The 22,764-nt window shown below is 50.4% G+C and overlaps 1 protein-coding gene across 2 annotated transcripts in view; it reads left to right on the forward strand.

Moving 5' to 3' along the window:
* LOC104063473 (tyrosine-protein kinase ZAP-70) overlaps positions 1–19,960 on the forward strand; it is a 30,800-nt gene extending 10,840 nt beyond the window's left edge. The window contains exons 2-13 of one of the 2 annotated variants that reach the window (XM_009565672.2): positions 7,023–7,479; positions 9,467–9,627; positions 10,257–10,395; positions 12,862–12,940; positions 13,650–13,690; positions 15,601–15,649; positions 16,246–16,426; positions 17,104–17,310; positions 17,554–17,746; positions 18,262–18,402; positions 18,916–19,028; positions 19,432–19,960. In XM_009565672.2, the coding sequence (XP_009563967.2) occupies positions 7,078–7,479; positions 9,467–9,627; positions 10,257–10,395; positions 12,862–12,940; positions 13,650–13,690; positions 15,601–15,649; positions 16,246–16,426; positions 17,104–17,310; positions 17,554–17,746; positions 18,262–18,402; positions 18,916–19,028; positions 19,432–19,555 (1,830 nt within the window). In that variant the 5' untranslated portion in view covers positions 7,023–7,077 and the 3' untranslated portion in view covers positions 19,556–19,960. The remainder of the gene's footprint in view (positions 1–7,022; positions 7,480–9,466; positions 9,628–10,256; positions 10,396–12,861; positions 12,941–13,649; positions 13,691–15,600; positions 15,650–16,245; positions 16,427–17,103; positions 17,311–17,553; positions 17,747–18,261; positions 18,403–18,915; positions 19,029–19,431) is intronic. The other variant, XM_054049796.1, reaches the window with a different exon arrangement.
* Positions 19,961–22,764: the final 2,804 nt, after the last annotated feature.

Consider the following 22,764-nt stretch of genomic DNA (forward strand, 5'->3'; position numbering starts at 1 on the left):
GAGCACCCTCATCCCCTCAGGGAGGGTCAGAGTGACCAAGCTGAAGCAAAGCAGTGAGAAGGAATGATCCAAGAGCTGCAAGATTGGAGCAGAGGTGACACATGGCAGCTTCTGAGCCACTGGGCACAGAAAGGAGTGCCAGGACTGCATGAAAGGCTGTGAACAACATCCTCATGCATTGACCTCTCAAACACCAGTTGCAAGCAAGAGTACTGACTCATGAGGATAAGTGTTTTAACAGAGTTGAGGGAACTCAAAGCATGGTAGGAGGCACAGAAAAACCTGTCACCCATTAGCCCTGCCACTGGGTCAGCACTGGCTGCTTCTGGCATACACATAGGACCATGGCCACAAGGATTTGAGCAGAACCATCCTCTCCATGTTTGATCTCCGGCAATACTGTGATAGGGTGGCACTCAGTCACTGGTGAAGGATTTAGTAGGAGGAAGAGAGTTGCTGATATCCACTGTACCAGCTTTTGTCAAGGCCTGTGTCTGGCACAGCCCTGTCACCGTACCCTGGGCTGCATCCAAAGCAGGGGCACCAGCAGGGCAAGGGAGGGGATTCTGCCCCTCTGGTGAGACCCCACCTGGAGCCCTGCATTCACCTCTGAAGTTCTCAGCACAGGAAGGACATGGATCTGTTGGAGCGAGTCCAGAGGAGGCCACATGATCCAAAGGCTGGAGCATCTCCCATCCAAGGACAGGCTGAGAGAGTTGAGGTTGTTCAGCCTGCAGCAAAGAAAGCTCCAGGGAGATCTTAGAGCAGCTTCCAGTGCTGAAAGGGGCTCCAGGAAAGCTGGGGAGGGGCTCTGGATCAGGGAGGGCAGGGATAGGACAAGGGGGAACAGTTTTGAGCTGAAAGAAGGGAGATTGAGATGAGATCTTAGGAAGAAATGTTCTCCTGTGAGGGTGGGGAGGCCCTGGCCCAGGTTGCCCAGAGCAGTGGTGGCTGCCCCATCCCTGGAGGGGTTCCAGGCCAGGTTGGATGGGGCTTGGAGCCCCTGATCCAGTGGGAGGTGTCCCTGCCCATGGCAGGGGGTGGGACTGGATGGGCTTTGAGGTCCCTTCCAATGCAAACCATTCCATGATTCTACGATTCACACCGAGGGCACTGCAGGAGCACCAGGTCCCTCTTTGGGCCTTGAAAGTGCTGCTGTGGAATTTAACATTTCTCCTTCCAAGAAAGACCATGGATTGTCCCTGGGGCCAAGTGGCTCCCATTTTCCTCTTCAAACAGGGAGGAGGTAGAGGTATATGAAACATTTCTGCCCTTGGCCCGGGATCCACGGGCAGGTTGGAGTTACCCATTTGCTTCAAGGACAGCAAGAGCAGACAAGGTCCTGAGTGAAAAATCAGTCAGTTTTTTCTGTGAAGCTTCTACAAACACAGCCCTTTCAGGCAGGTCTGAGTCAGTAAAACTCACTGAGAAGCAGAAAAGATATTATCTTCAAACGCAAGCAGAAGGCACGCTGTTAATGAGTACAAACAAACTGGGCTCACACTTTCATGAACTCCCACTCACACAAGGTTCATGTGCTAATAAATGCTTGGGTAGCTGAGGATCTAATGAGTAGTCAGCAGGGAGGTTAGGAAAGCAGTTATAGCCAGGAATGTGAGGGAAGAGCTGCCATGGAATGCATAACTAAAAATGAAGCATTAATCAAGAACAATTAGAAGAACGTAGTCAGGCCGATCCAAAAAAATTAGGTTTTTCAGGTTTTTCTTTGAATAAAGCAGTACTTCAAGTACAAACAAAAGTTCTTTCAAGCTTTTTTTTAGTTAGGAGTCAAAACCCCCCCATGTATCTGGACTCCAGGAATGAGGTCCTCAGTTCATCCTCTCGCACAGTGCCAGCAACTCCTGGGAAGAATAACTTGGGGAGAGAACTGGTGCACTGCAGGCATTTTTCAGCCCTTCACATCTTCAACCTGGTTCTCCCCTGTAAATCAGATCAAATCCAGAATAACAGGAGGGGATCCAGGGGAAGGGATGGGGGCCTTGAGCAGCCTGGTCTGGTGAGAGGTGTCCCTACTCATGGTAGGGGAGTGGAACTGGATGGACTTTGAAGTCCCTTCCAACCCAAACTATTTCATGATTCTACCAACTGCTCCTCTGCAGCCCTGGGGAAGCCAGAAAGACCCTGAAGGTGCCCAGCACCTCTGCAGGTAGAGCAAGGAGCAGCTGCTGCTTGAGGCTCCCTCTGCTTTCTGCCATCCCTCTCTGCTTTCTGCCATCCCTCTCTGCTCCCATCTCGAAATTCTGCCCACACCTTCACTGTGCCACAGGCTCTGCTCCTCAGGCTCACCCCTCTCCTCCAACCAGCTGCTCTGGGAGGATCAGCAGAGCTCAGTTTAACAGAAAGGCTGAGATAAACCTGCGTACAAACCTTTACTCAGCGTTCTCCTAAAGCGCTGCAAAGAAAGGGCTGCAAACAGCACCGTAAGGAAAACGCATTCATTCTCACATTAACCAAAGGTGGGTCACAGCAAAGCACTGTGAGAAGCATCTTTCCTCCCCACGAGGTGCTCAAAGAGATCAGTTCGCATCAGGAAACGCGGAGGCAGCACAGGCCAAGCAAGTGCCCAGGGCAGAATGGATCCCACCCAACTGGCTGCCCCCATGCAGGGCCCCCGGCTGGGCTGCCCCCCGGCCATCAGCAGCCCCCCAGCCACCAGTGCCACAGTTCAGACCCCCCCTCCAGGCATCCCCACTCCAGGAGTGACCCACAAGTAGAGCGGAGCCCCCCCAGTCCCCATTAGACAAACCGCTCTCACCTTTCAGCAGGGCCGCGAGCACATTTACCACATGGAATCACCAGCTTGGAAAAGACCTCTTGGATCATCGAGTCCAGACATTCTTATCTGCCACTAAACCCTGTCCCTGAGCACCTCAACTACCCGTCTTTTAAATACCTCCAGGAATGGGGACACAACCACCACAGCAGATCTTCTTTTCAGCTTCCCATTTCCGCCATCCCCAATTTTACACCTCTATAGCGAATCGTTAAAACCACTCCTCTCCACATTAACAACACAATAGCGGCTCCAACCCCCACAGCACCCAAAGCAGCCCTCCCCAACCCCCTTTTATAGCCCTCCAGGTTCTCCATCACTTGGCTCCCACCTTTCAGCCTCCACCACAGCCACCTTAAAGGGACAGCCCGGCCAGCCAGGGCTGTGTTCTAAGGGATTATTGCTGCCAGGATGATGATACAGAAAATATGGGCCTAACAGGATGCTAAAATTTGCCAGACTCTCCTCTGACTTTGTCAGCACACCACCGGCTCCGGACAGCCAATAGGCTGAGAGAGTTGGGGTTGTTCAACCTGGAGAAGAGAAGGCTCCAAGGAGATCTTATAGCGACCTTCCAGTACCTGAAGGGGCTACGGGAAAGCTGGAGAGGGGCTGTTCATAAAGGTTTGTGGGGATATGACGAGGGGGAACGGGTATAAACTGGAGAGGGGCAGATTTAGGCTGGATATAAGGAGGAAATTCTTCACTATGAGAGTGGTGAGACCCTGGAACAGGTTGTCCAGAGCAGTGGTGGCTGCCGCAACCCTGGAGGTGTTCAAGGCCAGGTTGGATGTGGCTTGGAGCCCCTGATCCTGTGGGAGGTGTCCCTGCCCATGGCAGGGTGTCCAGCTTCCTGGATTGAACTGGGTGGGCTTTAAGGTCCCTTCCAACCCAAACCATTCTCTGATTCTATGATTCACATAAAGTGGTTCTTCTGTTCTGAGAAATTATAAAACCAAACAAGTTCCTCATGGTTCTTGTCTGCTAGAAGTAAAAGCAAGTGGCCAGCTATATATAGATCTGATTGACTACATCTCAATAACTTCCTGCCTGGCTTTCCTGTGTGTCATGGTGCACAGATCTGACTACTTTTTTACGTGGGTGTTGTGTTTTTCAGTGCATTTTCATGTCATAACACCAACCTGCAAGTGTGGCCATTGTCACAGGAGCTTTCCTAACCAGGGAGGAACCCTCAAATCCAACAGGAACACCCATATCTTGGTGGCTGCAGCCCAAGGGACAGAAAGTAAGCAGTGGCTGGAAAATTTAGGTCCTTCTACTTGAAAGGAATGGTGGTGGAGTGTCCCTTGCACGGCTTCCTCCAGGCTCTGGTGCATGTTTGTAAAAGCAATCCAAGGAATCAGTTCTCATTTTTGCCTTCTTTCTAAAGCATGTAAAAATAAAGTTGGATGAAATTTGTCTGCTGAGGTTGTCTCAGGATTGCTCAGGTCCACCCAAGGGCAGCATGAACAGAGCTGTAGTTTAGGAAGGAGCTTAGCTATGCCCAGAAGACCCTGAGCTGGCAAATGGGCAATTGAAAGAGTCAGGATGGTAGGACAAACTTTTTTAAAGGAAGAGCTTCAAATCATCCCATTCAAATCTGCTCTAAGGCTTCAGGGAGTGACTTTTCCTCATGGCTAAGGGCTTTGAAGGTTTTTCAAGAGCACCCGATAGGGTTCATTCGTGGCAGCAAGGCTTGTATGAAATAAATGGCTTGGCCTGAACCAACTTCTGATCCCTGGGTTCACTCCCATGTCTCCATGAGGCTTTCTTCACTCACAGCCCTGTGCATGGAGAGGAAACACAGTTTGTTTATAACAGAACTCCCTGTGTAGGCAGCTGGAAACTTTGTGGGAGATCGGTGATGATCAGTGGCTGCTGCCATCTCACTTCACCTGTCTGAACAATTTTCAAATATGTTCCATTTTCTTTGATGTTCTGGTCCTGGACTTTCCAGAAAAGGGAATCGGCATGTTTGGGTGCAGTGTCCTTGTACCTAATCACTGAGTATCCCAGGTAGGTGGTGGAAATAAGTAGTACATGAAGAAAGACATCAACCTTCCACTGGTCCTTCAGCGCTTCCTCTTCCTTGACGCATGAACGTAACTCATGAACCTTACTCTGCAGTCAAAACAAAGCGCCACAATCCTTAGTCATTGCATCCTTCAACCCACCTTCCTGGGGCCAGGCTGAGGTTGGGAAGACCTAGCAGTCACCTCATCTCAAGAGCTAAAGCTAGGGGGTGTCTCTGCCCAGTGTCTGGGCTTCTTTAATACCAAATGATATCAAAGGATGTTTGCTTTGGTTCCAAGCATTGTTAGGGGCTGAGCCATGGGGTGTTTTCATCTCCATTCTGTGTCCCAAACTGGCAGAACTGCCAAGATCCTACTTTGCTTCACTTGATGACTTTGTTGAAAGGGGCTTCACAACTTGCTTCGTTCAATGACTTTGTTGAAAGGGGCTTCACAATTCAGGTTTATTTGTGCTGTTCCTGATGCAGTTTGTGCTCGTCCCGCACCCAAGTTGTGAACACCACTGACGGCTTCCTGTTGTGGTTTCCTGCCTCTGCTAAAACGCCTCCTCAGCGGAGTCTGCTCTCCCTTCCTGTTCTCATCAGGGCGATTCTAGGCTTAATGAAGTCAGCAAACAAATAGGTAGAAAAGAGTCTTTTTCCCATAAATCCATCTCTCTGAGGCTCTTTGCTACTACGGGCTGGGCAGAGGAGGGTGCCCACTGCAGAATGGTTTCTTCTAAGCAGTTTCCTCCTAACCTCACTTCTGTTTCTGTAGACAAAAAGCACATCTCTAGCCAATCCCTTCCCGCCTTCAGTGCTCCCACAGGCTGGCAAGAGGCAGCCCTGTCACTGTGCTTCTGGGTGGGTGAGATGGAGTAGGGCTGACCACCAGCCCAAGCACAGCTCCGGACACTGCCTGAGAGCAGAACCCACTTCTGGAGTAACACAGTGGCCCAACCCATCGGGCAGTGACCTCTCCCATCATGTTCAGAAATGAGAGTAAAGCTGGGAAGAATAAGGGCAGATATCAAATGCACTGGTGGAAAAGCCAGTGTTTTCTTTACTCTGAACACAAGTGACATATTTGCGGGAAATACAGATGGAGGAAAATACTGATCTTTTTGGGGTCTGCATCTTTGTGATGATAAAATCAAAGATCAGTACCCAGGGAACAAATGAGACCCTTTGAATATGATGTTTCCATTAATCACTGAAAATTGGCTTCGCTTTGTGGGTGGGATTTTAGATGGGTTGATACGAGACCTGTAGCTCTTTAGCAGAAGGGGCTCTGCGGTGACTCAGTTAACCAAGTGCCATTTCTTGCTGAGTTCCCACCATGAGCTGGTGCTGCAGCAGTGTGGCGGTAGGTTCCTTTCTGGTTTGAGGTTGGTTGGAAAAAGGGCTCCAGTAATGTTTGCACCTTGCAGCTCGACAGAGGCAGTGGGATTAAACTCATTTTGTGGTGATGGCTGGACGTATCTGAGCTCCGGCTTTCTCTGGAGCATGTGTGTGATGTAGGAATAGGAACTGTCAGACAGTATCAGAGCATTGGCCAAATTCAGAAACCAGCCAGAATCAGGGGTTGTGGGGAAAAATCCAAGAGTAGAGGAAGGTTTCGTCACATTCCTGTCAAATGATGGTTAATGTCTGCCCAGAAGCACTTGGGTTTCTCTTTATCTCCTTTTGTTTGGTGCAGTTGTGCATCTAAATGGTTTTTAGACATTTAATATCCATCTCATGTTTTAATCTTACTGCATTTTAGATTTTGGCCTTACAGACCTTCACGGCAAAACTAATTTATTCAGAGAGGCAAAAGAATTTCCTTTTATTGTGTACGGGGCTGGAGAGAAAATGGTAGGAAGTCAAAGCTCAAAACTTTGGGATGGATTTAAGTAGCATATTTTTAATAGTGAAGGTAATTAACCATTGGAACAATTCACAATCGGATTCAGTGCATTCTCTATTGCTTAAAATCTTTGATCATATGGATTTTTACTTACACTTTTAGCTCCATGCAGGGAGGATAGATGAATCACCATGGGATTCTCTAGCTGGGGATATGAATACGCTCGCTGCTGCTCTCCGTGTAATCTTTGAAATGACCCTACAGATCAGCTGAGTGCTGAAGAACCTCTAGACAGACAAGCCCAGATTCCAATTTAACATTTTGGCAAAATGATGTGTTAATGAAGAATTTTTGCTTCTCACTTGCAGATCGAGCACCAGCAGTGCGTGAGCTGACCCAGGCAGTCCCAGGAAGCGCGCAGAGATGCCCGATGCTGCTTCTCACCTGCCTTTTTACTACGGCAGCATTGCCAGGGCAGAAGCAGAGGAGTACCTCAAGCTGGCAGGGATGTCAGATGGGCTGTTCCTGCTGCGACAATGCCTGCGAAGCCTTGGGGGTTATGTCCTCTCCATGGTCTGCAACCTGCAGTTTTACCATTACTCCATCGAGCGCCAGTTGAACGGTACCTATGCCATTGCGGGGGGCAAAGCGCATTGTGGGCCAGAGGAGCTCTGTGAGTTTTACTCCAAGGATGCTGATGGACTCTGCTGCAACCTGCGCAAGCCCTGCAACCGCCCCAGTGGTGTGGAACCCCAGCCTGGGGTCTTTGACAGCATGAGGGACAATATGGTGCGCGAATATGTTCGGCAGACGTGGAAACTAGAGGTACTGGCCATTGCCAAAGGTGGTGTGGGACCATGCGAGAAGTGCTTCCTTACTGCTGTTTCTGTCCTGGCCTCCTCGTACAGCACGGTCCATCTCATTGGAGGCTGCTGGCACTAGGAACAGCCTTAAATCTCCCTCTTTTCCAGTTTATTCTTCATAAACAGGGCTAAACATCTTCCCAAGCCTTCAGACTCTTCCTCTGAGCAGCTAGTGTTGCATCTACTCTGCAGGAGGTTGGAGATCTCTCCTGCTTTCAAACATTTCCCCATGTGCCATTTGCTTCTCTTGTCACAGTGAGATCATCGCTCTTCACGCGCGGTGCCTGTGCCTCCGTAACTCCGTGCAATGTTGTAATGAAATGAACTCCATGCTGATGTAATGAAAGCAGATAAACCCTTGCTCAGGTTCTCCTTGCTCTTTGAAGTCAGTGGAGGTTTTGCCCATGTGACTGAGGAACCGGGTACTGGATCAGGTCTGTCTGTTACTGACATTTAAAAATAGCTGCAGACAGGCTTCTCTGCTTAACAGCAGACTGGAAAAAATATAATACAAGTAAAAACTCCATAAATGGTCACACTGGCAACCACGTAGTTCATTTCCTTTTGCCTGTTGTCACCTTGAAAGCAGCTACTCAGATGCTTCCAAGTCCTCAGAGAAATATCAAAGAAGCATGGAATGGTTTGGGATGGAAGGGACCTTAAAGCCCATCCAGTTCCTCCCCCTGCCATGGACAGGGACACCTCCCACTGGATCAGAGGCTCCAAGCCCCATCCAACCTGGTCTTGAACCCCTCCAGGGATGGGGCAGCCACCACTGCTCTGGGCAACCTGGGCCACGGCCTCCCCACCCTCATTGTAAAGAGTTTCTCCCTTATGTCTAGCCTAAATCTTCCCCTCTCCAATCGAAAACCATTCCCCCTCATCCTCTCCCTGCACTCCCTGATCAAGAGCCTCTCCTCAGCTTTCCTGGAGCCCCTTTCAGTCCTGGAAGCTGCTTTAAGGTCTGTCCACAGCCTTCTCTTCTCGAGGCTTAACAAGACAAATTAGGACAGCGTGTCCTTGTCCTTGTGACCTCCTCTGGACTTGCCCTCAGGTGGCTCAGGCATTCTCCTTATGGATCTTTTCCATGAAAGTTCTCTAAATTTGGCCTATTTTAGACCAAAACTGGTTGACAGAATGAGGTATTGTATAGGGTTTCTCCATGAAGCTGATCTAAGAACACTGGCAGATAACACAAAGGACATTGCCACCTACTGGCAAATGAAAACCTACAGTTGTTTATGAAATATGTGGGGCCAGTAAAATTAATGTAGGGTCTTCCACATGACTTCCAGACCGCACTGCTCTTGCCAAGTTGTGGTGTCTGTTGGAGGGCGCAGGCAGAAAAAGGTCTTGTTCTCTCAGGAATCACAGAATCAATCACAGAATCCCCAGGCTGGAAAAGACCTTTGAGATCATCAAGCCCAGCAGTACCTGTCCACCGCTAAATCACATCCCTAAGCAATTAATCTACCCATCCTTTAAACCCCTCCAGGGATGGGGACCAATCACCTCCCTGAGCAGCCTCTGCCAGTGCTTGAGAAGCCTTTCAGTGAAGAATTTTTTCCTAATGTCCAACTTGAACCTGCCCTGGCACAGCTTGAGGCCGTTCCCTCTTGTCCTATGCGAGGCTGAAAGATACCCCATGAGCCTGATGTCAAGATCCCCCATACAAATATGATGACCTCTCTCTTCCCTCACCAGCAATTCAATGGACTTCAGCTGGATGCAGGGTATGGGATTGACTTAGATGAGCAAACAGTTCAGCTCTGCAACAGAACAGAATTCAACCCACTGCTGCTCTGGGCATTGTTAAGGCTACAGACACTTCCATTAGGAGACCTTTCAAGTTTCCTGTGTCATCTGCCCAAAGGGCAAAATATACTGTACTGAAGCCATGCAATAATGCTGAAGAGTGGCAGGAGGTCTCATTTCTCATTCTCTTCCAGGGGGATGCACTTGAACAGGCCATCATAAGCCAGGCTCCACAGGTGGAGAAGCTCATTGCCACCACAGCCCATGAGAGGATGCCCTGGTACCATGGCAACATCGCCCGGGATGAAGCTGAACGGAGGCTCTACTCTGGGGCGCAACCTGATGGGAAATTCCTGTGAGCATGCAGAACCCTGGCAGATGCTGTGATCCCTTCTGACCATTTCCCTGCCTTCACTGCCCTGTAGTTATTTGTTTCACTTGCCAGTTCCTGAGATGAGGTTTAGCTGAATGCAGTCAGGGTGTGGTTACAGATCCTTCAAAGACAGGGTCTGACACCTCAAACCTATTATTGTCCAGTTTCTGGCCTCCGTGTGGAGCCAGTCTTGAGCTTTATTTGCTTCTCACATTTAGATATCTCTGTCATTATGCTTGTTAATACACCAGGTGAGATAAGATACGGGGTTCGGTCAATGAGGACATTTAAGACTGATATATAGAGAACGTCTGAACAACAAAATAAAGGAGAAAGCAGTTGTTCTGCATCTCCGCAGAGGTGAGACAGCCTTCAATTCAATTATCTCCTGAATGAGTTAGGAAAGAAAGAAGCAGAGGGTGGAAGAGACAGACTGAAGGTGAAGGATGCCTCCTCAGCCTCTGCTGAAGGGTGTCAGGAAGGTGGCAATTCCAACCATGGGGTGCAGAGACACCTTACCAAGTGCCCACCTACCAACCCACCACCACTGTAGACACGATAATTTGCAGGAAAGACTTCGAATTGCTTTTAATGGTTCTCCTTCCTACCAGGTTGAGAGAAAGGAAGGAAAATGGTGCCTACGCCCTCTCCCTCATCTATGGCAAAACAGTGTATCACTATCGGGTAGACCAGGACAAGTCCGGCAAGTACTCCATCCCCGAGGGGACCAAGTTCGACACGCTGTGGCAGGTACTGTGCTGTGGGATGGTGTCTTAATAAAGTCATTGCACTTTCCCTCGTTGGAGCTGCCCATACCTTGAGGGACAGGAAAGGCCTTGTGGAGCTTTAGAGGCTTTAAGACAGCATGGAGATGTTAGAGTGAGTCCTGAGGATGTCACAAAGATGATTCAAGGGCTGGAGCACCTCCTGTACGAGACAGGATGAGACAGTTGGGGTTGTTCAGCCTGGAGAAAAGGTCTACCCTCTGGTTTGACTTCTGGAGTCAACCCTCACTTCTCACTATTTCACTTCCATCTGCCTCAGTCTAGGCAGACTTAAGCTGGGATCTGAAGGCAGTTCCCACCTTGGCACAATGGATTAGAGTTTGAGGGATCTAATGAATGTGGGAAAGGTTAAATAAATGTGCTGAAATGTGTTTGCTGGAAGGAAGAGTTAGAGTGAGTCCAGAGGAGGCCACAAAGACGATCTGAGGGCTGGAGGAGCTCCCGTACAAGGACAGGCTGAGAGAACTGGGTTTTTTCAGCCTAGAGAAGAGAAGGCTCCAAGGAGACCTTAGAGCAGCTTCCAGGACTGAAAGGGGCTCCAGGAAAGCTGGGAAGGGCCTCTTGATCAGGGGGTGCAGGGATAGGACAAGGGGGGTTGGTTTTCAGCTGGAAGAGGGGAGATAGAGATGAGATCTTAGAGAGAAATGTTTTACTGTGAGGGTGGGAAGGCCCTGGCCCAGGTTGCCCAGAGCAGTGGTGGCTGCCCCAACCCTGGAGGGGTTCAAGGCCAAGTTGGATGGGGTTTGGAGCAACTGGATCCAGTGGGAGGTGTTCCTGCCCATGGCAGGGGGTGGTACTGGATGGGGTTTGAGGTCCCTTCCAACCCAAACCGTTCTATGATTCTGAGACCATACTTTGGTGGTTGTAGCCCCTTCTGGAAAACCCTTACATTTCCCAGGTCTGACTATCTATCACCTCACCTCGTTGCAGTTGTTCCTGTGCACTCCTGGCTCGGTAGATCTAATTCTGGGATATTACAGCAACTCTGAAATAATGCTGGCTTTACCTCTGGCTCCATGCCTTTCGCTGGTCTGGTGCCTCTCCAAGGAGACAAGAGGATTAGTGCTTTTAGTTTCCAGCTTTAAGCCAGGATACTTAAGATGCTTGTATTAATTACACTTGCACGCCGTCAGCAAACACCACACGTTCAGCCACAGCGTGCACCTTGGACCTCCTCCTGCAGCAAGCCCTGATGGGTTTGTTCGTGCCGGGTTGTTCCTCTCACGGGTCCTGGACCGGCAAAACCATTGCGTGCAGTTTGCCACTGTATTTTCCACATGACTGACTATAGTGCAAAGAGTAGAGGAGGCCAAAAGTCTGAAGCCATCTGCCAAGATCTTGACATGACTGAAGATCTGACTGCCAGGAGACTCATCCTATCACCTCTGGGAGTCAAGGGCTTTGGGAAGCGGAGATGGCTGTAACAGCACAGCTGTCCTCGTGAGGGTGGGACAAGGCTTTTAGGGAATGTGACACATGGCCCAGCAGCTCCTGGTGCTGCTGGGGAGTTGCATGCCCCTCTGGGAGCCCAGCTCTGCCCTGTGGGATGCTCCTCAGACCTATTCCAGGGGACGGGTGGCAGCCCTTCCTCCTGGGCAGGGCTCTCTGGGAGACGGGAACTCGGTTTTGCTGAATTTTTCAATTTCCCAGGACCGTTTGCACTCTGAATGTCATTGAAAACAAAGACTTTGGGGCGTTTTTATGGAAACAGAACTGTGCCAGGCTCCCAATTGCAGACAGAATCTAAGCCAGACAGGAGGGGAGGAGAAAGCTGCATCTCCCCTGCAGTCCTGTCCAGTGGCCAGGGGCTGGGCTGGTTGTCTCCAGCCAGAGTCAAGTCCCCACTGTGCTTGAATCAGTGGTTGCTGCGGTGAAAAACTGCCCTGGATTCACCCAGCCAACCCTGGGGCTCCTTGGGGAAAGCAAAAGGGTTCTCTCACGCTTTATCAAACCCAACACAACTTAAAAGGCTTTCTGGCTGGGACAACAATAACATTGCACTGAAAATGCCCTACGCAGCTCTCCTATTGGCGACTTTCCTTTTGTCTTTCTTTGGTCCTTATCTAACTTCCCAAATTCTTCCCACTGGCAGAGGTTCAGGTATGCAAGTACTTGCTCTAGGAGATCCTTGAGCGAGAGGAGAGGAGAGGAGAGGAGAGGAGAGGAGAGGAGAGGAGAGGAGAGGAGAGGAGAGGAGAGGAGAGGAGAGGAGAGGAGAGGAGAGGAGAGGAGAGGAGAGGAGAGGAGAGGAGAGGAGAGGAGAGGAGAGGAGAGGAGAGGAAGAAATAATTGAGTCCCTGTTTCTCATAAATCAGAGAGCAACCATTAGCATAAGCCATGCAAATTGCCTGAAAAAAAAAAAAAAAGAAACAAAGAGAAGTCATTCTTCTTGCAATAACCTTTTTTTTTTTTCTTCCAAATCCTTTCCCAGCTGGTAGAGTACCTAAAACTCAAACCGGATGGGCTGATTTTCTACCTGAGGGAAACCTGCCCCAATCCCAACATGCCAGGTGAGCCGATGTCTCTTAGTGCCTTCCCTGGCCTCGGTTTACCACCAGGTGGCTAACACTAACCCAAGTTGCCTTTACAATGTCCAAACTTGCTCAGACTGTGGTGATGCGGGATGATGAGGTCTCTGCCCCTCCAGTAAACTGGGCAAGTTTCATGTCATGTTGCCTGCTGAAAAAGGTCACTCTCCAGGCCTGGCCTAGGGTGGCCCAAAACCAGGAGCAGATTGGGGAATCAGGGCTCAAGTGGATTAGGGACTTCTAGTGCCAAATATAACTTCTGTTTCCTCCTTTTTAGGCAGGAGGAAACAACAAGTCCTGTAAGTCTTGCTCCTGGTGGGTCTCTTGAGCTGAACACTCAAAACCATGGGTCACTTTGTCCTGACCTGAGTATCACAAATGTCACTTCACAGCCTGCCGTGAGCCCCCTGCTCTCCTGGGCTCTGCCTCTGGGGTCCATCTCAGCCAGTCCTTGGGATCGATGGAGGCTGTAGGGCCCTCCAGTGGTCCTGCACCAACCCTGAGGGCTGCTCTGGGAATAATGCCCACACCCAGGCACGTTTCCACACCTCTTTTGGCTACAGCTGTGGAAACTGGCCTTTGTAGGGGAGGGGATCAGAACCAGGTGTCCACACAGTCCTTCAAGGATGCTTTGATCCAACTTGGGGCATAGGCAGACTCTAAATAACAACTTCTCTCTCTTGACTTCCAGTGTCTGCAGCACCAGTGCCACCAACCCACCCCTCCGTGAGTGTAAGTATCGGGGAGGATCTGTTTATTGGCACTTCAGTAGTTTAATGTTCTTGCATTTCAAGCTTGCTGATCAAACTCTGCTCTGCTCTAAAAGGCAATAACTCAAATGGAATATATTAAGCCCAGCTGCACTGTTGTCCCCTTTCCAGCTTGGATGGGGACGAGGAATAGCTGGGCACAGCTACCATTAGAGCTGAAAATGGTTTCCATTCATTCTGTGCTCCTTGCAACATGTGGACTTGTGCTCAGGGAGCCCTCTCCCTGCTGCCCTCCTTGCCAGGCAGGAGCGAGGAAGACGTGGTCAGCTTCTGGGAACACTCAGCCATGCTGCTGGCCGCTGGCCACCAGCCAGGTCTTTGCGCTCCCTCTGCGTCCCTGGCCTCGGGGTACGTCTGTGCTCAGTCACTGCTGAGAAGTGTTGATACCAACTCATTTGGGCTGTACAAAAGCCCAGCCCAGAGCCCAGTGGAGGCATAAGAAAGGCCTGAGCACTCACCCATCTTCTCAGAGAGATTTCACAGTCTGCAAGGGGCTTCCATGGTGCAGTAACTCTGCCAGACGCAGCACTGGCATTCATAAAATCAGAATCCCCAGGTTGGAAAAGACCTCTGAGATCATCAAGCCCAACCGTCCCCGTCCACTACTAAATCATATCCTAAGCACTTCCTCTACCTGTCTTTTAAACACCTCCAGGGATGGTGACTCCAACACCTCCCTTGGCAGCCAGTTCCAGTGCTCGATAACCCGTTCCATGAAGTTTTTCCTTATGTCTAATCTGAACCCGCCTTGGCACGGCTTGAGGCTGTTCCTTCTCATCCTATCACTTGGGCAAAGAGACCAACACCCACCTCTCTACAACCTCCTTTCAGGTAGTTGTAGACAGCGATTCAAAGCTGCGCTGGATGAAAGTGTACCGTACCGCTTTGTCACTGTTTGCTTTGGGGACAGTGCTCTTCACAGTGTCCGTGTGAGCACTTGGAGGGCACTTTTCAAGCAGGCAAGTGGGCTGCTGCAAGCTGAGCTGCCTCCAGGCTTCCCCCCACCCCGTTCCCTGTCTCTAAACAAGCTGCAGAGACTGGGCTGGGATGACCCCACCACTGCGGGTGACTTGTCACTTTGAGCTGGAGAAAGCAGAGGAGGCAGAGAGCAAAATGCAGCCCTGGATATGTGCCCCCACACTCCTGCTTGGGTTAATACAGAGCTCTCAGCAGTTCGCCCTGGTTACTCAAGGGTGGTGGTGTATTCAGGCAGTGAATCCCTGAAGATCAGATCCCTGCTGTGCAGCTGCAGTGGGGGGACCTGCCAGCCAGGACTGGAATGGAAAGGTTGGCTTGATACCAGTCCAGTCTCTTGCCTTCTGTCTTTTAAAGAGAGTCACCAGCTAGGGCTTGGTGGGACACAGAGGATCCCTGTACCTCTCCTCTCCTATCTCAGGTGACCCAAGGGCTGGAGCACCTCCCATCCAAGGACAGGCTCAGAGAGTTGTGGTTGTTCAGCCTGGAGAAGAGAAGGCTCCAGGGAGAACCTAGAGCAGCTTCCAGTACTGAAATGGTCTAAACGAAAGCTGAGGAGGGGCTTTTTACAAAGGCATGGAGTGACAGGATGAAGGGGAATGACTTTCAGTCGGAAGGGGGAAGATTTAGGTTAGGCATTAAGAAGAAATTCTTCATTGTGGGGGTGGTGAGGCCCCAGGTTGCCCAGAGCAGTGGTGGCTGCCTCATCCCTAGAGGTGTTCAAGGACAGGTTGGATGGGGCTTTGAACAGCTTAAACCAGTGGGAGGTGTCCCTGCCCACGGACAGGTGGAATTGGATGGGCTTTAAGGTCCCTTCCAACTCAAACCATTCTATGATTCTAAAGTGAAGCACTTTCCCCTGTTTGTTTATCCACTTTATCCCCATTTCTTTTCCAGAGAAACCTTGGGCCTCTTAACGCAGACGGATACACACCAGATCCTGTAGGTGAGCATCTTTGAAAGCTCTCTCCTCCTAACAAGAGGAGGCAGGACCTGGGGATGTCACAGGAGCCATGGGGGTTACTTGACACATCTGTGTCACCTTCTGGTCAAAGAGCAGAGCTACAAAGCCCTTTCTTACAGAGGCACCCAGGAACATCCCTCTCATTTCAGGGCACTGGGACAAGACTATTGCGAACTGCTTGCACACGTTCACTACCCAGTACATCAAGCTCTGTCCCGTTCCCCATCATACCCAGTAAATCCATCCTATTCCCCATCTTCCATCCTGCCCATAAATACTCCATATATTCAGTTACATTTCACTGGGCTGAAGTCATGCACCTACCCAGGTCCTACAGGGTCTGATACGTGAAGAGTGATTGCTCAAACGCCTCTCCTCATCCTGGTTCCTTCAGCAGTGGTACCTGGGAGAATGGGTTATGAAAGGATGGGAGATGCCCAGGAGGGAAGTTTGAATGCTGGAGCTTGAAGGAGAATTGGCCAAAAAATGCAAGAAAACCTTCCCAGCCATTGAAGGAGAGAGAGAGATGGGGGAGGATCTGATTATTTCAGCTATAAAAAATTGTATCTCTTGGGAAGGTGTAGGAAAATCACGCCTGCTACCCATGGACACCAGTGTCTATGAGAGCCCATACAGTGACCCCGAAGAACTGAAGGATAAGAAGCTTTTCCTGAAGAGGGACCACCTGATGATTGATGAAGTGGAACTGGGGGCAGGAAACTTTGGCTGCGTCAAGAAAGGAGTCTACAAAATGAGAAAGTGAGTGCTGCCCTGAAGGATGCTGAGGAAGCGGGAGGAGGCTGAGCTCAGAGGTGGCCCCAGCTAATCTATTTCTAGCTAGATGGACCTTAAAGTGACAACAGAGTGAAGGTATAAGAGATACTTTGGAAGGTCAGTGGTGACTTTCCACAGAGTTTCAGTGACAGGCTTGTTGCCATGAGAGTGTCATCTCCACTGCACACTCCTGGGTGTAAGATTGCCACTTCCGAGGGCATTTGCTGGGCTCAGAGGAGCAAGTGCTTCTGAGGTCACCTTGATCAGAGCAAAGGAGTGAGACTGAGGACATGTGCAGTCCTTGGCTCTGTTGCTGGCTGTATATGAGTCCACAAAGACAGCTTTTGCCCACTTTTTCCTGCAGTTTCCCTCTTGAAAAATGATGATAATGCACTTCTCAGTGTGTGAGGTGATGCATCTTCAGATCAAAACCTTGCCTTCAGGTGGCAAACGCTGGCTGACAATTATAAGGGTGAGGTGATCCTTTATGTCTTTGGCCTTCTAACAGGTCTGGGATATTATGCACCAAAACAGGCTGCTGAGATTGCTGTTGAGTGATCAAACTGCATCATGTGAGGAGCAGTTTGTATTCCTGGCTGCGATACATGAGTCCAGCTGCTCTTCAATCCATCCTCTGTGTGCTCCTCTCGTGCCCTATGCAGGAAGCAGATTGATGTGGCCATAAAGGTGCTGAAGAGCAACAATGAGAAAACAGTGAAGGATGAAATGATGAAGGAAGCCCAGATCATGCATCAGCTGGACAACCCCTACATCGTCCGCATGATTGGGGTCTGCGAGGCAGAGTCTCTGATGCTTGTGATGGAGATGGCTTCTGGAGGACCACTCAACAAGTTCTTGTCTTCCAAGAAGTAAGTACTGAATAAAATGTGGGTGGCTGATTTTCTGCACTTCTCATCAAACTCTTTTCTACCAAAGGAGCCTGATAACAGCAGAAAGATGTGTCTGTTCATATGAGGTAACAGGGACTGATGCTTCTGGAGCAGAGATGTCCATGTTCATCGTCCCACGCAGCTAGAAAACTTGGAGGGGATGGTGTTGTACAGAGGAACAGCAGGTTCTTTATCGCTGCATTGTTCTTTCATCTTCCCCAGAGATGAGATTACAGTGAGCAATATTGTGGAGCTGATGCATCAAGTATCCATGGGGATGAAGTACTTGGAGGAAAAAAACTTTGTCCACAGAGACCTGGCAGCCAGAAATGTCCTGCTGGTCAACCAGCATTATGCCAAGATTAGTGACTTTGGACTCTCCAAGGCTCTTGGAGCTGATGACAGCTACTACAAGGTGAGTGTAAGCATGGCGAAGGATCCAGATAGCAGGAGCCCTCCTGGCTGGGGGCTGCAATCCCCAGAGGTAGAAGGTCTGGGTTCTTCCCAGGAGAGAGCCCCGCTGCAATGACCACATCACACGCTGGCTGGCCTCATTGCTGGGATATTAAAAGGGAATTTGTGGAGGTCTGAGTGTCGAGGAAGAAATTCAGATGGACGCAGAGGCAGCAAGAGGGATGCAGTGCAGTGGGATGATGGGAGAGAGGAGACAAGAAAGGAGGCAGAGCAGAGAGAAGGTGATGAGGAGTGAGCCAGGGCTGATCTTCCTGCACTCAGGGATGACTGAGCAGTACCAGTGAGACAGCAGGGTTTGATCTGGGGTTTGCGGCTCAGAGCTTGAGGTCTTGAGCTCCCAGCCCAGGGCAACAGGATTTTTTCATTTGACACAGACATTTAGCAAAGCAGAATTCAGATTCGGATCATAGCAGTCTGCATCTCATAGTGGGAATATTCCTCCTTGCTTTTCTGCAGGCCAGGACAGCAGGGAAGTGGCCCTTGAAATGGTATGCCCCGGAGTGTGTCCTCTATCACAAGTTCTCCAGCAAAAGTGATGTATGGAGCTATGGCATCACCATGTGGGAGGCCTTCAGCTACGGGCAGAAGCCATACAAGGTGAGGAAGAGCTGTGTCCATCACGAATGGAGGCCACTGTTTACTCTTCCACTCTGTAACAGGCTGAGACACACTGAAACCACCATTTCTACTCCCTTGAGTGGGTGCTCTTTCCCCTTGTTGAACAGAGGGGAAAGGAGACAGGCTCACTTCCACTTCACGGCACAGATTATATGGTTCGGATCCTTTGTGTTCACTTAAGGGAGAAGAAACAGGCATTAAAACAAATCCATTTGGGTTTGAATCAAAGCAGATCTTCTCTTGTCGCTTGCAGAGCTGAGAAATCGGTTGCTCAGCCACTGCTTTGCCCGTGCTTGGGATGGAGCATGCAGGCTGGGCTGGCCACGAGGTGAGACACCGCTGCTGGGTGCCAGGGTTGAAAACAGCGACTGTATGGGGTGCACGGTGCATGAATCCAAAGACATTACCCCAGACCAAGCTCTAATCTGTCTCTTCTAACCCTGTTACCAGCTCCAAAATTATTAAAGCATTTCCCGCTTGATCCCACCCTAGAAAATGAAGGGCCCAGAAGTCATCAGCTTCATAGAGCAAGGGAAGCGCATGGAGTGCCCCACAGACTGTCCAGCAGAGATGTACAGTCTCATGCAGCAGTGCTGGACCTACAGGTAAGGCTTTCACTACCTCGACTCCTACTCGGGCGGCAGGTCCGTCAGAACAGTCCACGCTGTCTGGATGGTGACAACACAAAGCAAATGGTGTCTCCTACCTTGGTCTCATTCCCCAGTCCATAATGAATGATGCAGCTATATCTTTGTTATTACACTCCCTCATTTGTATGTACCGACCCTGGGGGATAGCAGAGCCTCTGTGCCTTTGATCCGCTCCATCCCAGGAAAGTCTCAGCTGCCCTCCTAAGCCCTGGTACAATTGGGCTGCTGTTCTCCCCCAGAGACAACAGCATTGGTATCTTCTGTGCTTGGTATCTTCTCTGTGCTTGGTATCTTCTCATTGTGTCAGCCTACTTTTGTCCATTCTGTTGATTTTATTTGTTCCTTTCTTCCCTTACAGATGGGAAGAGCGTCCGGGATTTATTAGTGTGGAAAACATAATCCGCTCCTACTACTACAGCATTGCTTCCAAGACAGAAAATGGGCCAGAGACCGAGGACAAGTCAAAAGCAACTCTTCCTTGAGTTCCCTTCTCTGCTCCTCACCACCACCCTTCCTGCATGGGACCTAGAAAGGCTCTCTGTGACTTTTTGCTTTAATGTCTCAAATGCTGGTTTTGTTGCTCAAGTAGTACCAGAACTAAGAACCTGGAAGACGATGCTGTCACAGCAGACAAGGGCACCCAGCTATGCATGTATCCAAAGAGCAGACCATGGTGAACATCTGCAGCCTGACCCAGCGCAGGACAGCACAGCTGTACTATGGTTCCTTCTTGCCCACTTGCAAAACTATCCCAGGACCTCAGAGCTTGATGCCTACTTGGCTCACTAAGGATGAACTGTGTTGGCTCCAGCAGACCCGGATTTTTACAACTCCCTTAAAACCCAATTCTTTCACAGGAAACCACCAAGCACACTTTTGCGGTGAGGTTTGCACGGGCTGTGACACAGGACAGGGAGCCACCGGGTCGCTTTTCCCTTGGCTCAGGGCGAGAAGCAGCAGGAGTGCTGCTTGCTCCCAGGAGAGACGGGGAGGAGGAGTGGGGCAGAGCTGCATGGTGCCACTGCTTTTTCCTCTGCGTGCCCTGCCAGCCAGAGCTCTTCCTCTTTCAGCAAAGAGCACCGTGTAAACACCCCTGCATTACCACAGCCATTGGCTCCTGACACAATCAATCTCCCAGAACCCCTTGCTCACCTCCTGGATCCCACCTGGCCCCTCTGTGCTATTGTAACGAGCATCTTGCTTTTCAAGCCTGGGAACCCATAGAATCATACAATCACCAGGTTGGAAGGGACCCACTGGGTCATCGAGTCCAACCATTCCTAACACTCCCTAAACCATGCCCCTCAGCATCTTGTCCAGCCATCCCTTAAACACCTCCAGGGAAGGTGACTCGACCCCCTCCCTGGGCAGCCTCTGCCAGTGCCCGATGACCCTTTCCGTGAAAAATTTTTTCCTGATGTCAAGCCTGACCCTCCCCTGGCGCAGCTTCAGGCCATTCCCCCTTGTCCTGTCCCCTGTCACTTGGGAGAAGAGGCCAGCTCCCTCCTCTCCACAACCTCCTTTCAGGCAGTTGTAGAGAGCAATAAGGTCTCCCCTCAGCTAAACAACCCCAGGTCCTTCAGCCGCTCCTCGTTAAGACTTGTCTCCAGCCCCTCACCAGCTTTGTTGCTCTTCTCTGGACACACTCCAGAGCCTCAACATCCTTCTTGTGGTGAGGGGCCCAGAACTGAACACAGTACTCGAGGTGCGGTCTCACCAGTGCCGAGTCCAGAGGGAGAATCCCCTCCCTGGACCTGCTGGTCACACCAAGATTCCATTGGCCTTCTTGGCCACCTGGGCCACTGCTGGCTCATGTTCAGGCGTTGTCAACCATTACCCCCAGGTCCTTCTCTTCCGTGCAGCTCTCCAGCCCCTCTTCCCCCAGTCTGTAGCACTGCATAGGGTTGTTGTGCCCCAAGTGCAGGACCGGCATTTGGCCTTGTTGAACCTCATGCCATTGGCCTCAGCCCAGCGGTGCAGCCTGTTCAGATCTCTTTGCAGAGCCTCCCTACCCTCCAGTAGATCCACACTTCGTTATCGTGTAAATAAACTATTCTATATTTTTTAATGTACCCTATGGCTCAGACTGTTGAACTACCATAAATGGTTGCAATTGCTTCAAGCTGGCAAGAAAACTGTCATTTCCCTCCACTCAGCCAGGGTTTCCCTCCTTATGACCTCCGTAACCCTGTAGAGTCACCAGCCTTGGGCTGGCTTCACTGCAGGGCTGGGGCTTTCTTGCAGCTGATGGCACATAGAGCTGAGTCCACCGTGGAAACCACTTATCAGGACTTGTACAGGTCTGCCCCCACCCAGGATGCAGTGGATCAGCCCTGCTGGGGGCCTGCGGTCTGCGCTGCTGCGGAGAGCAGAGCGGTGGTGAAGGCTTGTGGAGGTGGGGGAAGCAGAAGATGGGAGCTCTGAGATACAGTGACTAGAAAAGCTTATCTCTCACCGTCTTCTGGTATCCAAAAGCCGCACAGTAGCTCACATAGAGTGCTTTGTCCCCGGGGTAAAATAAACAGCTACAGCCCAGGCCAGGGCACAGCCCTTATCTTATCTAAAACCTTAATGAGAGGTGGATTTGATCTGAAGACAAGAGATCCTGGGGAGCATTCAGGTATGAGGCCGAAATTACCCTTTTTTACAGCCTGTTTAAGCACCTAGAGAATGCAGGGCTGAGAAAAAACAGTGTTCCCTTCTCCTTGCTTCCATCACAGCCTCTGGTGTTACCAACTATTTACTCACCAAAGCATTTTCTCTCTCAGTCCCATCAACTTGTCCTGTATGCTTGAGAACTAAGGGCACGTTATCCCTACCAGTAGAGGGGAAAACAGAGGTATCAGAGGAGAAAGTGGCTTATTCCTGTTTGTTCAGTGGGCAGAGACAGGAAAAAATTCCTCTGTCATGTTTTCCTCCCAGAGAAAGCAGATATTTCACTGGAAAAGCGAAGGTTCGATGTGCTTTCTGCTCAAAAACCACTGCCAAAACATTTTGCTTAGACTTTTCTTTGGAAACAAATCCATTTGCTGGTTTGAAGGGATTTCTCGTGTTCAATTTGCTGGTGTTTTTTTTTTTTTCAAATGGGGAAGGAAAGAACCAGAGGAGTCATCTCCCCAGAGGGGCTTCTGGTTTAGGTGGAGACAATTTCAAGCGAGTGTGCGCACACACACCCACACCCCCCACAGAGACACCCCCCCCCCGTGGACACGGATGTAAATCCCTCGAGATCATGCCACCAGACTAAGGAGCAGGGGCTTCTCCTCTGGAAAGCCATCCAGGCTGTGGATGCTGCTCCGGCTCTTCCAAGAGCACTGCAAAATGTCAGGAGATGCTGTAGACGAAAAAGGGAGTGAGGTAACCAGGACCTGAAGGGCTCTGTGACTCATAGATCTCTGTGACTCCTGCTTTTGGCATGTGTGAGGTCTGGCAGTCACCCCGGAGGGGATCTCCTTTAACTCCAGGCACAGTCCGCCTCCTGTGCATCTTGTCTGCAACTGTGGAAGGGGCTCAGCCCCTCAGTGAGTCCCATCTCCAGGTCTCCATCTCTGCAGACCGGGACAGCTTCTCCCCTCCATCAATAGCACGGATGCCCCCAGCTCTGTCCTCTCTCCTTCTTCACTGCTGGCGGGTCCAAAGATCGAAACCCTTTGCTGGACCTTTCAGTCCTGTCACTGACGTTTCCAAAGGC

This window comes from Cuculus canorus, chromosome 27 (assembly GCF_017976375.1).
Source record: "Cuculus canorus isolate bCucCan1 chromosome 27, bCucCan1.pri, whole genome shotgun sequence".
In the NCBI taxonomy this organism is placed as follows: Eukaryota; Metazoa; Chordata; class Aves; order Cuculiformes; family Cuculidae; genus Cuculus; species Cuculus canorus.